At 38.5% G+C, this 16,020-nt stretch overlaps 2 protein-coding genes across 6 annotated transcripts in view; one reads left to right on the top strand and one right to left on the bottom strand.

The window, feature by feature from the left end:
• Positions 1–16,020, bottom strand: part of LOC117576853 (uncharacterized) — a 124,514-nt gene that overhangs the window by 68,246 nt on the left and 40,248 nt on the right. The gene's annotated exons all lie outside the window — the stretch shown is intronic.
• On the top strand, positions 644–1,605 carry LOC127566397 (uncharacterized). The gene has a single exon (XM_052008677.1). It carries the CDS (start codon positions 776–778, stop codon positions 1,481–1,483), a length of 708 nt encoding a protein of 235 aa, XP_051864637.1. The 5' UTR covers positions 644–775; the 3' UTR covers positions 1,484–1,605.

Below are 16,020 nucleotides of genomic sequence, written 5' to 3'. Positions count from 1 at the left end.
AAAATATACCGTAGAGTAGAAAATATATCAATAAAAATATACCACCAAAATACTAGAATATACCGAAGCTTATATTTGGTGTATCGATGTTGTAATAAACTCAAAAAATACCGTAGAGTAGAAAGTATATCATTAAAAATATACCAAAAATAACTAAAACATACCAAATCCTATACTTTCTATATTTATATTGTAATAAATTTAAAAACAGAGTAAAAAATATACCAGATTGTCGGACAATCAAGAATATATATGTAGGATTTTTAGAGTCGGATATTCCTTCTTCTGCTTGTTATATACAAAGTTATAATACCCTTCTAGCGAACGGGTAGTGGGTATAAAAATATGTATGTATGTACACAAACAAACACTTGTGTATTTGCAGTTGAACTTGTAAGGTGAAAGGTGAAAGGAAGCGGATGTCTTAAGAGGCAACTGTCAGTGCAGCTTTTGGCGGGGGCGAAAGCTTGCCCAAACGTGCTCAAGTTCAGTTCATATGCGAACAGACAGACAGACAGACGGACAGAAAGAGATTTCAGCAGTCAGTCAGTGAGCTAGTTAAAAAACGTTGCCACATTCAGACCGATCCATCCCTCATCAAGGAGGCCTTTCGGTCTGACATATGCCAGCTCAGAGTTGAGTTTAGTCGACAAACATTCGAGCCAATCAACAACATTCAACATTCAACATTCAGTCAGCCAAAAATTTGTTTGAAACACACTCACACACACAGAAAACAACAAAAAAATAAATTCCAACAACGAAATAAAATAAGATGGCAATAGTGAAGCAAAAAACCAACCAAGAGTCAACGCAACAAACACTCAAATTCAAGTCCAAATCAAAGTCAAAGCCCAAATCAAACACCAATCAAATGGTCAATGTAATAACTGTGCTCAAGACGCAGCCAACGCTCAGCAGCAAACCTCAAGTTGCGCCCAACAAAAAGTTCAAATGGCGTCCAAGGAAACCGCAACAAACCGTGCGACGATCCAAGTTAATGGCCAATGCACTGTTGCCGCTGATGTCCGAAAAGAGAGCCGAGGAACACAAGCCGGAACAGACGAAGACGACGACGACGACGACGAACAACAAATCAAGGCCAACGAAGGCGACACAAACGCTGCTCGTCGTACGCGATACGCTGCAGTTGAAGCACGCAGCGAAGAGCGAGAAACCTCAGCAGACAGCGGAGAAGAAGCGAACCCAACGTTTGCCTCCCATGCCCTTCAAGCATAAGCTGCATCCAGCGAGCGGTGGCAATGCACCGGCATCGGCATCGACAGCTGCAACTGCAACTGCAGCTGCATCTGGCATTAAGCCGCTTTCGAATCAAAAGCAAAACGATGTTGAGGTACCGCTTACGACACGATTGCCCATCATTGACTTTATTTCCACCGATGATTTTGCCCGCATGCATGCCTTTAAGAAGGCAAAGGCCGCCAGACGTTTGGCAAAGCAACGAGCAGCGAGTAACGAGTAACGAGTAATGTGTAATGCGAGAGTGAACTGCGGGTAACGAGTAATTGGCAATTGCTACATTAAATTCTAAATTTGAAGATGTCGTTGTTAAATAAACTAACGCAATTTTGGTAAACAGATCGAATCGACAATTGTATTAGTTCAGAATGAGTCGAATTTGAAAAGTATCGAGTAACGAGTAATGGCAGAGTGTACTGCTGGTAACGAATAACAAGTTGGTTAATTAAGTTCAAAATTTTAAAATGTCTTTTGTGAAATAAATTATCGCAATGTTGGTAAACAGATCGAAGCAGCACTTGTATTACTTCAGAATTAAACGAATTTGTCGAGTAGCGAGTAACGAGTGTTTATTATCAATGATTGCAGCTTGTGGAATTACTCGTTTAGGTATTGAGGCTGTATCGATTAAAAGAAATTAACGAGAAGAAGAAATTAAACGAAGCACCGAATAGTTTTCATCAAGTTGGAGAATAAAAATAATACAACTTAATAATGAAGCAAACAAAAAACGAGTAAAATAATTAGGCAAGAAAATCAACTAATCACGGATACAATATCAATAGCAGCGAGCAGCAAGCAGCGAGTAGAGAGCAGCGAGTAGCGAGAAGCGATTGATTGAGCAGAAACTAGATAACAGCATCGAACTAAAAATAACGAGTAGAAATACAACACAGTGTTAAATCAATTAATCATATATAGTAACGAGTAGTTTTGAACGAGTAGTCAAATATTTTGCAAAGATTAGTAAGTATTTGGTAATAACTGAATGCTGGCAAGAGATTATAAGTAGGCCATTAATAAGAAGCCAAACTTGGCACTGTTTGACAGCGAATTTGACTAAAGAGTGCAAGCGACGAGCGAACTGCACAAATTTTCTGGCCGATCAGCGAGTAAGGTGGTGCAAAACTAACCGAAAGAGCGAGTAAAGGGCACCAAATGGCTGGCCGACTTAAGTTTGAGGAAAATGTGGTAATAGGCGAGAGACGAGAGACGAGAGGCGAAAGAGCGAGAGGTGCCGGCGTAACAGAACTTTTGCGCAAATTATCTGCGTCGCGTTTATTTCGCGCAAACAAATCGCAAAAGTTTTTGCCGACCCGCCGTCGACCCAAAACGACTTGACTTGCTAGTCTCCACACCTCTCGCACTCGCTCCTCGCTCTCGCCTCGTCGCTCGCTTCTTGTTGCCTGATCTGCAACTGGCCTCGACAACTGGCATAACATGGCTGTGGCCTCTAAGTCTCGGGGTCTGGGGTCTCGGGTCTGGGATTGGTGGCGTATTTAAAAGTTTTTGCCGCTTTGCCGGCACAAAAGTTTTGCTTGGTGAGCGGCGGCACGGGCATCTTTGCAGCAATTTACGACGGCCTTCTTCTTCTGGCTTCTAACTGAATCAGAGGCGAACTTCAAATGAAGATGGAGTTTTGCTAGCTGCAGTTTTGCAGTTTTCGCAGTTGCGAGTTCAAGTTGAAACTGGCGACGACGCGCCAAGGAATGCGGCATGCAATATTTGTTTTTGTTGTTGCTTTCTTTTTTCTTCAGCGAGACTTTTTGGGCTTGTTTTCATTTTGCTGCTGCTGCTGCTGCTGCGAGGATTTGCATTTGCTGAACGACAACGTTGGCTGCGGCTTTTAACCGCAAACCAAACGGAAATTGAGATTCATTTAATTCATTGTGCGCTAGATGGCGAAGGCGGCGACGTCGTTGTCGTTGTCGTTGTCGTGGTGGGCGTGGCCCTAAAGGGTTAAGCGGTGACAGCTTTCGGGGCCAAGGCATAATCAAGGCATTTGGGGGAATGTCAGCAACATTTAAATGACTCCGACTCCGTCTCCGGCCAACGTCAACGGCAACGCCTTGCTAATATTTATGCTCGAGGCCTTATAATCGAGTGGCAGTTGCACACAGCTTCTGTGGCGACGCCCCATTTTTTGGTTTTGTTGAGGAAGGCAAGTGCACTTCGCTCGCTCTCTGTCCGGCCAGTCGAAATACATTTGATTGCCTTCAAGAGCAGACGCAAGAAAATGCCAAAGAGATGCCAAGCGAAGCCATGGATATTCTTCTTCTGGCTTCTTTTTCATTTTCTCTGCTTATTTTTTTTTTTTTTATTTTTGCTTTTTTCATCGTTGGATTGCAAACTTCAGCAATAAAGTCGAGTGGTTCGAAAGCTCTCATCATCAGCAGCAGACAGTGAAGGGGCAAGCAGCCAACGCAACGTCTTCTACTCGTCTATATTTTTTTGTCATCGTCGTCGTCGTCGTCGCCGTTGCCAGGCAATCTCATTATGCCCATTAGCTGTCCACCCAAAAAATGGGGCATATTGATAGCTGATTGACTTGCTCGCTGCCAAGTGTTTCTTCTTTTTTTTTTGTTATTTTCATTCAAGTTAACTCGTTAACTCAATTCAATTTTGGGCCAATTTCGTTATAGAGTATTTTCAGTTGTTCAGTTGTCAACGCGGCGTATACGTAATGTGGTTTGTCAACTTTATTTTGTATATTCAATTATTTTACTTATAGTTTAGATATTTCCAGTTTTGTCGCGCTTCATTTGACGTGACTAGCAATACATTGCGAATACGTAATGTGATATTTTTAGTAGAATATACCACAAAGTAAGGACTGTGTCTCTTCCTCTCTCTCTATCTATCTCTCTCTTGCTCACTCTTGTCATGTTTTTACCTTTTATGAACTCTTACTTCACACGTGGCGTATACGTAATAGAGTATTTAGCTGTTCACTTGTCCATCTGGCGTATGCGTAACGTGATTTGTTAGACTTATTTGTTACATTCAATCATTTTATTTATAGTTTACGTATTTTGCATTGTCGTCTCACCTCATGTAATGTGTCTAGCAATACGTTGCGTATACGTAATATGGCATTTTGACATCATTTACCGTAAATTTCTTTCAGTGTATTCCACGTTATCTCTTGCTAACTTGTATTTTACCCTTCTATGAACTCCTACGTCACACGTGGCGTATACGTAATAGAGTATTTAGCTGTTCACTTGTCCATGTGGCGTACGCGTAACGTGATTTGTTAGACTTATTTGTTACATTCAATCATTTTATTTATAGTTTACGTATTTTGCATTGTCGTCTCACCTCATGTAACGTGTCTAGCAATACGTTGCGTATACGTAATATAGCTTTCGACAGCATTTCTCACAAATTTCTCTAAGTGTATTCCACGTTATCTCTTTCTAACTGGTGCCACTAGCTCTTTTTTTCCCTCTCTACTTATGTTTTTCCTTTTTATTAACTCTTACTTCACACGTGGCGTATACGTAATATGACTAGACAGCTTGTTATACCGTTCTCCTTTGCTTTCTCTACTCGTCTTTCACCATTCAAATCAATTGTACTTCGTTATTCCTTTTAAATTCTGACTTCTATTCACCTTGCGTTCATTTCATTCTTTGCATTTATTTACATGCATCGTATACGTAATATGTGGTCCGTTTTATATTCCACTTTCACTTTTTTTTGTATTCTGTGTAAGCTGAGCTTCGCAGCGAGCTATTGAGTTTCTTAACAACAAGTATCGTTACAATTCTATTTGAAAACTTTATACTTTTAATACATCAATAAAAACTCTGGTTTAATCAAATTACATCAAAATCATTGCCAATCAATTACTTAGTTAATATAATACTTTAAAGTGCTGCAAGTTGGATAATCTTTCCACACATTTTAAACATTTCTTTCTTACAAATTTTACACATTCAGTTAAATTTTTATCAACGTCTTTTGCACACTTTTAAACCAATCGATTACCTTATGCTTAGTCAACAATTATACACATATTTTCGTTTGTAATTTTTTGATTTATTAGAAAAGTTTGTCGCTTTTTGTCACATTCTATTAATTGAATTTCTTAAATAGTCCCCGATCTCGGCACATATTACGTATACGCAACGTTTTGTTTTCCCGCTTTGTGCAGTTTTCTTTAGCCAATTGCATGTGCTTTGGCTTTGGCTTTGGCCTTTTGTCTGCCGTTTAATTGGCGGGATGGAAAACTTCCGACTGCATCTGCAGCTGAATCATCGCCTCAATCGCAATCTCCATCTCAATCGCGGTCTCAGTCTCGGTCTCGGTCTCAGTTTTAGTCTGTGGGCATTTGTGGTGTGCAAATTTGGTTTTCGCACGATTTCACTTCAAGTGGTGCATAAATTAGGCATTCGACCGCTTTGAATTTCGCAGCGACTCGACAATTTTCGGGGGCACAGTAAAGCAAAAAAAAAAGAAATAGGAAGAGAGTGTAAAATTTAATTATGCATGCAATTCAGTCTCTTGTCTTTCCCTTCTCTCTCTCACTCTTATTCTCCCTATCTCTCACTCTCACTCTCTCTGTCTCTGTCTGAGTCCAAGTTAAATGCACGAATGCATAGCTCTGATAATTCCAAAGCGAGAGAGAGAGTGAGAGAGAGTTGAATAGCAGAGGACACTCAATTGATATGCCAATTATGCAGCACACAAGTGACACTCGCATATGTGTATGTGTATGTGTGTGTGCGTGTGTCTGTGTGTGTTTGACCTGCTTATTGAACGCTTTTGCAATTACCTGACACAGTTTTGCGGCATACGCAAAAACGATGCCAAACGCAATGGGCAAAATTGATGTCAAAGTTCACGGGAAACAAAACTTTCCATTCAATTTCTCCCACTTCCTTTTCCCTTTCGCTTTTGCCAATCATATGCTTTTCCCTTTCCCTTTCCATTTCCTTTTCCGGCTTCTCGTGCATCTCTGGCATCTGGACTTTTGTTAATTAGCCACAGTCGAAGCCACAATTCGCTTTCCTCGCCCCCAATTGACCCACTAAACGTTCCACTTTGGCTTCAACTTTGAGACTCATCCGCATCCGCATCCGCATCCTCATCTCCATGCTCTTCTTATCCCTGATGCGACCTGATGATATTAAAAAACTAATGGAGCTGCCGGCTGACACAAGTGCAGAAATCGAAAGGCAACAAACAGTGGCAACAATAACAGCAGCGGCCAAAGAGGAAGCAAATGCTGCGAAAAATTGGAAAACAACTGTAATACGCCCCCGAAATAAAAAAAAGTAAAGTGAAGTGAAGAGAAGAGAAGGGCGAAAATGAGGGGGAAAAGGGTAACTGACCTCGACCTAGTATAACTTTTGTATTGCTTTCTTTTTTTTATATGTTTTTTACAGATACCCTATAAAAGAGAAGGAGGCAGAGTAAAACATAGACTACGATTTAGCATCGCTAGAAAAAAGACTCGGATTTTCCGTTGCTTTTCATAATTTCACGCTCGCTAAAATTGCAACTAAATTAATGCTTCATCCAATTATCTAAAACTGAAGAATTTTATATTAATTTCCGCTTGACAAAATCTTTCTAAATTAATGCTTAATCGGCATTCAATATAGAAAATTCGGAAGTATTTTAAATATATTTCCTCTTGCGAAAATCTTTCTAAATTAATGCTTCATCTACCAATAAGATTAGAGCAGCATTCGTGAAAAACATACTCGATTTTTTTATAATTTCACGCTTGCTAAAATTGCAATTAATGCTCCATATACCTAGCGAAGACTATAGAATTTTATATGAATTTCCTCTTGCGAATATCTTTCTAAATTAATGCTTCATTCGCATTCACAACTTCAGCAGAATGTTATAGAAAATTCGGAATCATTTTATATGAATTTCCTCTTGCCAAATCTATCTACATTAATGCTTCATCTAAATTCAAGATTAGAGCAGCATTCGTGAAAAACATGCGCTAGTTTTATTTATACCTTCGCGCTTGCTAAAATCTTTTCAATTATAAGCTACTTCTTTAACTTCAATTTAAACTGTGCTATAAAACTCTAAAGCAATGCTTATGAAATTTGTGAGTTATGTCAAAGAAGATAATTAAAATGTTTACCTCTAGACATTGTTTAGTTCTTCAGCTTCTTTATATATTAATTTAAATTGAGGCATTTAAAAAAAAAGAGTTTCAATGACAGTATTTAATTTCGAAATAGAATGCAAAATAGGAAATGCTTTAAAGTATAATCGCTTTAGTCATTCTGCCTAAGACGATCGATAAATAAACCTCTGAAATGAAAGACGACAATCAAATATATCAAATATAGCGATCGGTATATTTGAGCATTGTTGCTGCAAATTTTTGGTGTATATGTTTTTTTAATAGGAATTAAAATGCAAAATTTAATTACTTTATATCTTAAACCCAAAAATAAAATAAAAATCGGAGCACTGTTGCTGTATATTTTTGGTGTATATGTTTTTTTAATAGGTATTAAAATGCAAAATTTAATTACTTTATATCTTAAACCCAAAAATAAACATCAAGCTTGTCTTATATAATTAATACTATTTGTTTAATAGATGAATCTTTTTTTATGAGTTTCTATAACAGTTAACAGTTATAAAAATTAAAACAAATGTTTCTCTTGTTTTTCAAGCATATCTTTTAGTCGCGTTGCCCCACAACTTTCAGTTTTTTTTTCAAAGTGAATTCGACCAATATTTGCCTCTCTCTCCCACTCTTTCACTCTCTCGTTGTTTGTATGTGTGTGCGGTTCTTTGGTTATCGCAATCGCAATTGCTATCCATTTCATTTACCGCAGGACAAATTTTTATTGCCGCCTGCGCTGACCCAACAACAACAACAACAACAAACTATGAACAACAACGAGAGAGCACGAGAATGAGAATGAGACTATGGCATTGTTTCAGTATATATATATACCAAATATAGTATATATATACTATATGTATGTGTGTGTGTGTGTAGTATGTATAAAATTGCCGGAACGTTGTTGCAATTGTCCTCATTTTGTTGCATTTAAGGACAATTTTTATATTGTTGTCTTTTTTCCCCCCCATTTGCCCTGCCACCGTATTTAATATATGTAAATAACAACAAGAGCAACAACAATAGTTGTAAGTGGAGGCTCAAGTACATGCCCATTCATGTCCATGTGTCCAATGTGACAGTCGTCAAGTGCATTGTGCACTTTGCCAAAAACAATTTTGCCCACACTGTTCACTCTGCTGCGAGTCGTCCTCAGTCAAGGACACTTCACGTTGTCCTTAAGCAGAGAGAGAGGGACAGAGAAAGTGAGAGCGAGGAGGCAACTTGTAGTAGAGACATTCATATGCATGTCGCTGCATGTCTGTGCATGTTTTGTCTATGCCCGTGACAAGTGCAAAAGCCTTGTTTAATTATGTCCCCACAATTCATGGCTCTTAAATAATTGCATTCTAGTTTCCACTTCCCCCCTTCCCCTTCCCCTTCCCCTTCCAGTTCCAGTTCCACTTGCACTTCCACTTCCAGTTTTGCGGTCTAATGAATTGCGTTTTAGTGCCACTCGCCAAAATGCAAAATGTTAAATGAATAACAACCACGAATAACAACAGCAGAATCAGGAGCTCTCATTCAATTCACTCGCTCTCGAGTATTATCAAGTGGCAAATGCATTAAATTAATTACATTTTTAAATCACATATTGATTTCGAAACTATTTTGCGGTGCACAAAAAGCACGTTTTGCCTTTCGATTGCAGCGTATTGTAGTCAAAAGCTGCTACTTAACGGATCAAGTGAGAGTATTTAAATACAATCATAGCAAACAGCTTTTGTCTACAGGCACATCATAAAAGTGTGAGCATTTAAGGGTGTACCGCATTCAACTCATTTTTACTTTTTCTTTCCATTGCTTTAGTTCACTGGGATCTATTATCATTCAAGACTGCCATAGCAAACAGCTTTTGTCTGCACTTGATTAGATAAGAAGAGAACTGCCGTCAAGTCATTACTGCATCGCAAACAGCTTTTGTCTGCACGCAGATAATACAAAAATAAACATCAAGTATGAACTGGCTTTAAATCACTTTTTCCTTTTTAATTGCTTTAGTTCATTGGGATCTATTTATCATTCAAGGTGTGATGTTTAGCATTGACTAAATAAGCCCTTAAGCCAACAATAGAAATAGCTTTTATCGGCATACAGATCAAAGAAGAATAAGCATTTAAGGTCATTTGAATTTGTGTAGTTCATTGACATTTATTTTCATTGACATCTGATTTTTCGCAGTGGCCAAAATAATATACAAAGTCAACCATAGCAAACAGCATTTGTCTGCGTGCAGCTTATTCATTTATTTGAGAGAGAGAGAGAGAGATCAAGTGATCGCTGTCTTCTACACATTTTGCTTATTATATCGCGAATAAGTTTTCAATTGTTTTAGTTGATCGACTTTTATCACTCAAATAATAACAAACAGCATTTGTCTGCGTTCAGCTCAATTATATATTTAAGATAGAGAGAGAGAGTTAGAGAGAGAGAGAGAGAAATAGATCGCTCGCTGCCTTCTACACATTTTGCTTATTATTATATCGCGTATAAGTTTTCAATTGTTTTAGTTGATCGACCTTTATCATCATCGCCCAATTATGAACTATTTAATACTCATAGCAAAGAGCTTGTTTTTTAATGCTTTACTTCGTTTGAGGCTTATTCTCATTAACATATCATAGCATCTGTCTCCATATTAATGTTTTTCTCCTTGTATTTAAATAATTATCATATTTATATTCTTATCATATTTTGTAGTTAAATTTAAATTTCCTTTTTTTAATATATCTTTTTAAAATACCTACTGCAATCATTATCACATTTCCATTTGCAACGACGCCCTCAAGTCACATAAATAAGCATATCAAGTATACGCGGCGTATACGTTGAGTATAAATCTGCAGTCAAGCGATGGTCAGTGCGAGGAGGAAAGTGAAGAAGCAGAAGAAGAAGAAGAAGAAGGAGAAGGAGAAGGGCAACAAATGTGTGGCTGAAATGTTTGGCTTAACACCTCAATAAGTCGAAAGCCCAAAAGCCATACATGAACGTCGAGCTTGTCATTGTCCAGAATTGCCGCAGGGAACTCAAGCAACTCCAGACAAGTTAAAACGAGAGAGAGGGAGAGATAGAGAGAGCAAGAGAGAGAGAGAGAGAGAGAAAGAGCTGCAGGGAATTGGAATCGGAGTCAGAATCGGATTTAGGAGTAGCATATGCAATTGGCGCCTGGCAACGATTTGTGCAGCTGTCTGAGCAGCTTGCAACGTGCATCGTGCAACGTGCAACGTGCAACAAAAGCACACGCGTTGCGGCTATGAAAATATTTTCGTTCTTTTGCTTTTTTTTTTTTTGTGGGAGCATTGGCAAACAATACCGAATGAGAGGCAACAAGAACCGCAATAATAATAACAAGAGCAACAAGAACATCAACAACAACATCAACAACAACAACAACAACGAAACGTTGTTTTCCGCTTAAGCACATCGTTAAGCTTCTGCGTCTGCTTCCAAACTCCTTCGACTCGAACGAAAGTAACATCAGCAGCACGAAGCAAAAGAGTTTGTTTTGTATTTGGCCGCTGAGCACACAACAACAGAAGTCACAAGACGCTGCCACAAGCTATTCGACTACACGATACCCTATAAGAAAGTTGTGCTAAGCGATCGATTGTCTAATCTACACCAATTGCAAAAATCTTTGATAAGCAGCGCCTGAAAGTAGGCAATGGAAAATTTTCACTATAGAAATGTTCATTACTTTGATATTTAACTCCAAATTAAAGATTAAGCTAAGCTTTAGAAATGAGTCAGTTTTAATGGCACCTTGATTATTTAAATAAATAAATAAAGATTAAGTTTAGCACACAAGTCTTTGAAAATGTAAAAAAAAACAGTCAACTTTACAGCAGCAACTTGAATTGAGTTATCTGTTAAAAAGCAAGGTAAAGCTATTAGCAAAGTATTTAAAAACAAAGAAAATTTTAGTATATTAAAGAAGAGAGAAACAACGCTGAAACCTTGCATATAAGAAGAAATAATAAAACTAATTCAAGATAATTTAAGTTTGCTTAGAGAAAAAAAATAGCGTAAAACTTGCTTTACAAACCAAAGTTAATAGCAAAATATTTAAAAGCAGTAAATTACATTTTGTATTTTGCAAATAGAAACTGAATACTGCTATATTGCATATATTAAATATTATTCAATATATTCAATATTAAAGATAATTTAACATCATCTACGTTTGTCTTACAAAAAAGCAAAGAAAAATTCAGTAAAAAACATTTTACAAAATCTAATAACATACAAAAGCAAAGCTAATACAATGCTCAGATGAATGAATATTAAAGATAATTCCATGTAATCAAAGTTTGTCTTACAACAAAGCAAACGAAAATCATTGCTAAGCATGTCAAAGTTATTACCAAGAAATTCAAAAACAAGCCAAAGTCTCAATAAATTCGATTTAATTGATTGATATCATACAAAAATAAAGGTGATCACAAAATTAATAAATATTAAAAAGTTAGTTAAAAATTTCATATAATCTCAGATTGTCTTGTGAAATAATAGTTTCAATTTATAAAAAGCTGAAAAATCGGATTAAATCATTGAAACTAAAATAACTGAAATGTAATCATAAGAAAGCTAATCTACCCCAAGGTTGCCACATATCCAGGGTAAAAAGTGCAGCTTTGGGTGAAACTAAACCTGCGGCTCACATTGTTGCGACTGCGAACAAAAAACGAAGCCAAGCGGCACACTGAGAAGAATGACAACAGCAACAGCAACAGCAGAAGAAAAGAGAAGCAAGATGCCAAACCGAGGTGTGTGTAGAGAGTAGAGTAGTGAGTAGAGTAGTGAGCAGAGTAGTGACTCGAGTGGGGAGTGAAGAGGTGAGCTGTGATGTAAGAAGCGGGAAATGGTAAAGCAAAACAGAAATGTGCACATGCTTCGTTGGCTGTGTGGAGTGCGCTATTTTGCACCTATGGGGATTTAGTGTCTCCCCGCCCCCTTCCCTTTCCCCGCCCCTTACCTTTCCCTCTCCCCTTCGTTCCTCTCGCATCTCTCAACAACTCTTGCACTGATGCAAAAACATGAAAATCCATTCGGAATCAGTCAACGCGCCAAGGCTTTCATTCAGTTAGAAGCAAGGCAGACAGCAGCAGCAGCTGAATGGAAACAACGCAACAAGCAACGTGCCACACGAGGGGCGGGAAGAGGGGGAGGGGAGGAGGCAACAAACAAGACAACACAAGTCTCGCCGGGGCACAGAGGGCGATGCTTTTGCAGTTGCCCGGGCTGTGGCTTCATTTGTGAGTGCGCCAAAAAGCAGGCAATACAAAATATTACAACAGCTGCATATGAGAGTGTGTGTGTGTGTGTGTGTGTGTGTGTGTGTGTGTGTGTGTGTGTAAGAGCGAGTGTGCGCTTGTATGCGTGTGTGTTCAAGTGAAGCTTGAAACGGAAGTGCGGCTTGATTTACTCAACTCGTTTGCTCGCTCGTTTGTTTCCGACTGCACATATTTTTGCTGTCTCTCTCCCCTCAGTTGCAACTCTTTTCCCTCCTCCTCCTCCTCCTCCCCCTGTTTCCCCCTGCTGTCTGGCAACTGCAGAGACCGAGGGCAGCCTCTTGCTTAAATATTTATTAGCCTTAAAACCGAAATACTTTTTCACCGACTGCAAGTTAAAGACTTAAGCTGATCCGATCTCTATGGTCGAAAAAAACAAATGGTCCGGAAATGCCAATGGCACGAACTAGTTGCCAAATGTACGTGTGTGTGTGTAGAAGGAGAGGGAGCACCTAAACACGCGGGGTGTGCACAACTATCAGTCACCCTAGAGTACTTGGAAATTATTGCCACTTAGACTCAATTTATATACAAAGCACAACAACTAACCAAATTTTGCATTACAAATTTCTTTTTTCAAGTCAGTCAATCTACCCGCTGTCCTTCTCCACTTTTACTGGGTATCTACACCACACAAAAAGGGAGCAGCAGGCAAACAAGTTTTGTGCATGTTTATTAAAGCATTTCTTACGCATCATTTGTTGCTCTCGCAATCGTCGTGACTCGCAATCTCCAAAAAAAAAAGAAGGAGGGAAAAGAAAGCAGCAAACTACGCACAACGATAACTGGGCGAAAAGGAGTGCAAAACGAGGCGATTGCTAGATGGAGTTCGAGTTGGAGCTGGAGTTGGAATCGCCAATGGACACAGGATACAAATGCAAATCAAGTTGGGCTCTGTGCTCAACATTCGTTCGCTCTCTCTCAGTTGAAACCCTCGTTTTGCAACAGACTTAATGAAAACGCAGCTACAACTTTGACACAAATGAAACTTGCCAGTTTTGCCAGCATTTCTCCAGCTTTGCCAGCTGCCAGTTGCAATGGAATTTCAAATTTGATCCGGGCTAAATTAAAAAACACACCAACAACAACTGCAACTACAACAAAAACATACAAAAAGGAAACGCAAAAACGAATTTCTCAAGCAGCGTCCAAGCTCGTATTTTGTGTCTGGGTCCAAAGTCAAAGGTAACGTCAACGTCAAAGCCCAAAAAGAAAAAACAAAAAACAGAAAACCTGGTCAAGTGTGGCCAATGATACTTCAGCTTCTGACCAGCAATTAGTCATTGAAATGGCCAGCTGGACATACTTGACGTATGCGTAATATTTGCTTACAGCAAAATTTACAGGATTTTCAGACAAAAATAAATAACTTGTCAGCTGATTGATTGATTGACTGCATAATTGATTGCATACATTTTTAATACCCACACAAATTTATGGCATATTTAAATTTTTTACTGATTGATTAATTGAAAAAGACGCAATGAAATTGTGCTTGACAATCATATTTTTATATTCACTTATTTTCAAATTTGATTGCTCGATTGAGAGACAAAACTACAATTCTATATAAACTTCGTTGCTAAATGTTCAATTAAGTTCGACGTTGTTGTATGGTATATTACTGAATGATTGATAATCATATTTGAAGATCTTTGAACATCTAGCCAGCTGCAATTTCTTAGAATAATTCTTTCAACAATCTCGTTTATTGAAAATATGATTGAGCGACTATTCAATCAAATTGTTTAGTTTATAACAGCTTCATAATTGTTTGAAAACGAAAGACTGAATTTGTGATTGACTATCAAATTTGCTTTTGCTTTATAAAATAATTTTGTTTAGTGAAAAGTTGATTGACTGATTGTTCCATCAAATTTTACTAAATTGTGACTGTCAATCAAATTTGCATTTTCTTTTGTTGATTAACTGCTTGCTCAATACAATTCAATACTGAAAAGCTACTTGTCTTCGCAGCACAATTGATTGAAACGCTTGAAACGTGATTGACAATCAAATTTGCACTTTCATTGTCAAACAATTTTGTTGAGTGCCATTTTAAAAGTTGATTGACTGATTGCTCAATCAAATTCCATAAAGAAAAACGACTTATCCTCGCAGCACAATTGATTGAAACGCTTGAAACGTGATTGACAATCAAATTTGCACTTTCATTGTCAAACAATTTTGTTAAGTGCCATTTTAAAAGTTGATTGACTGATTGCTCAATCAAATTCTATTAAGAAAAACGACTTGTCATAGGAGCTTTCAATATTTATTGCAGATCTTAGCAAAGGTTGTTCTCTCAAGAGTTGTCTCAGTTCTCAATTGGAGCTGGTCACGTGCTCGTGCTTTGCCTCGTGACACGAACACGTGTGTGTAAGTGTGAGTGTGTGTGTGTGTATGAATGAGTGTGCATATCCTGCAGGGCTTAGTGAGCAAATCTCTGGGCAAATCTCAGAGCTGCCGCTAGTCAAATCGAGGTTGCACTCGACGTGCGAGGCGTGTGGCACGTAATGGACCCAACTTGTGGCAAAGCAAAGTAGCAACACAAATTGCAACAGTCCGCGCACGTAACGCATTAAACGAGAAGGAGAAGAAACAGATGAAGGAGGAGAAGGAGTAAGAGTTAGAGTTAGAGTTGGAGAAGACAAGTTGAAAACAATCAGGCATCGATCATGGCGGCTAAGCGAAACAAATGGCAATTGAGGCAGCCGAGCAAATGTCCGTTTGCCTAATTGGCAGCACAAATGCGAGACACAGAGAGAGAGAGAGAGCGAGAGAGAGAGAGAGACAAGATGAAAGAAAGAGACCAAAGCGAAAGTAAACTTTTGTGGTTACTCGTATTTGGTTTGCAGTTGGCCACAAAATCTCTTGGCCAAAGAAAAGAAATTAAGTAAATCACCAAATTAATTGTTGTGAGCCAAATAAGAACGAAGGAACGAAGCAAGGACAACGACAAGTACAGTTGAGTACACAGAGCAAGAAAGAGAGAGAGAGGGAGAGAAGGGGGGTAGAGAATGGGCAGGTCAATGGACTTGCTCGCTGGACGTGGCAGCTAAATGAAACGATTGTGGCAAGTGGCAAGGCAAGAGTCGAAAGCGCAAAAAGTCAATGAGCAGCAATGAGCAGCTAATACTAATGTCCTACGCACACAACCATATATATATATACTATACACACACACACACACACACACACACACACACATATATATATATATTTATTCGTACATATATTAAAGGGTCCGCAAACGAAGGCATAAAAGTCAAAGACAAGTTTTACTACTATAAATGGCTTTTGCGTCCACGTTCAGATTTCCGTTTCGTTGCCCTTTAGTTGCTGCCTCATTCATGG

This window comes from Drosophila albomicans, chromosome X (assembly GCF_009650485.2).
Source record: "Drosophila albomicans strain 15112-1751.03 chromosome X, ASM965048v2, whole genome shotgun sequence".
NCBI classification, from domain to species: domain Eukaryota; kingdom Metazoa; phylum Arthropoda; class Insecta; order Diptera; family Drosophilidae; genus Drosophila; species Drosophila albomicans.
Note: the sequence above shows the minus strand (reverse complement) of the source record. Positions and strands in the feature narration are given on the sequence as shown.

Excerpts from the sequence above, each read along its gene's own strand:
- LOC127566397 (XM_052008677.1), top strand. The coding sequence starts at position 776 with ATGGCAATAGTGAAGCAAAAAACCAACCAAGAGTCAACGCAACAAACA.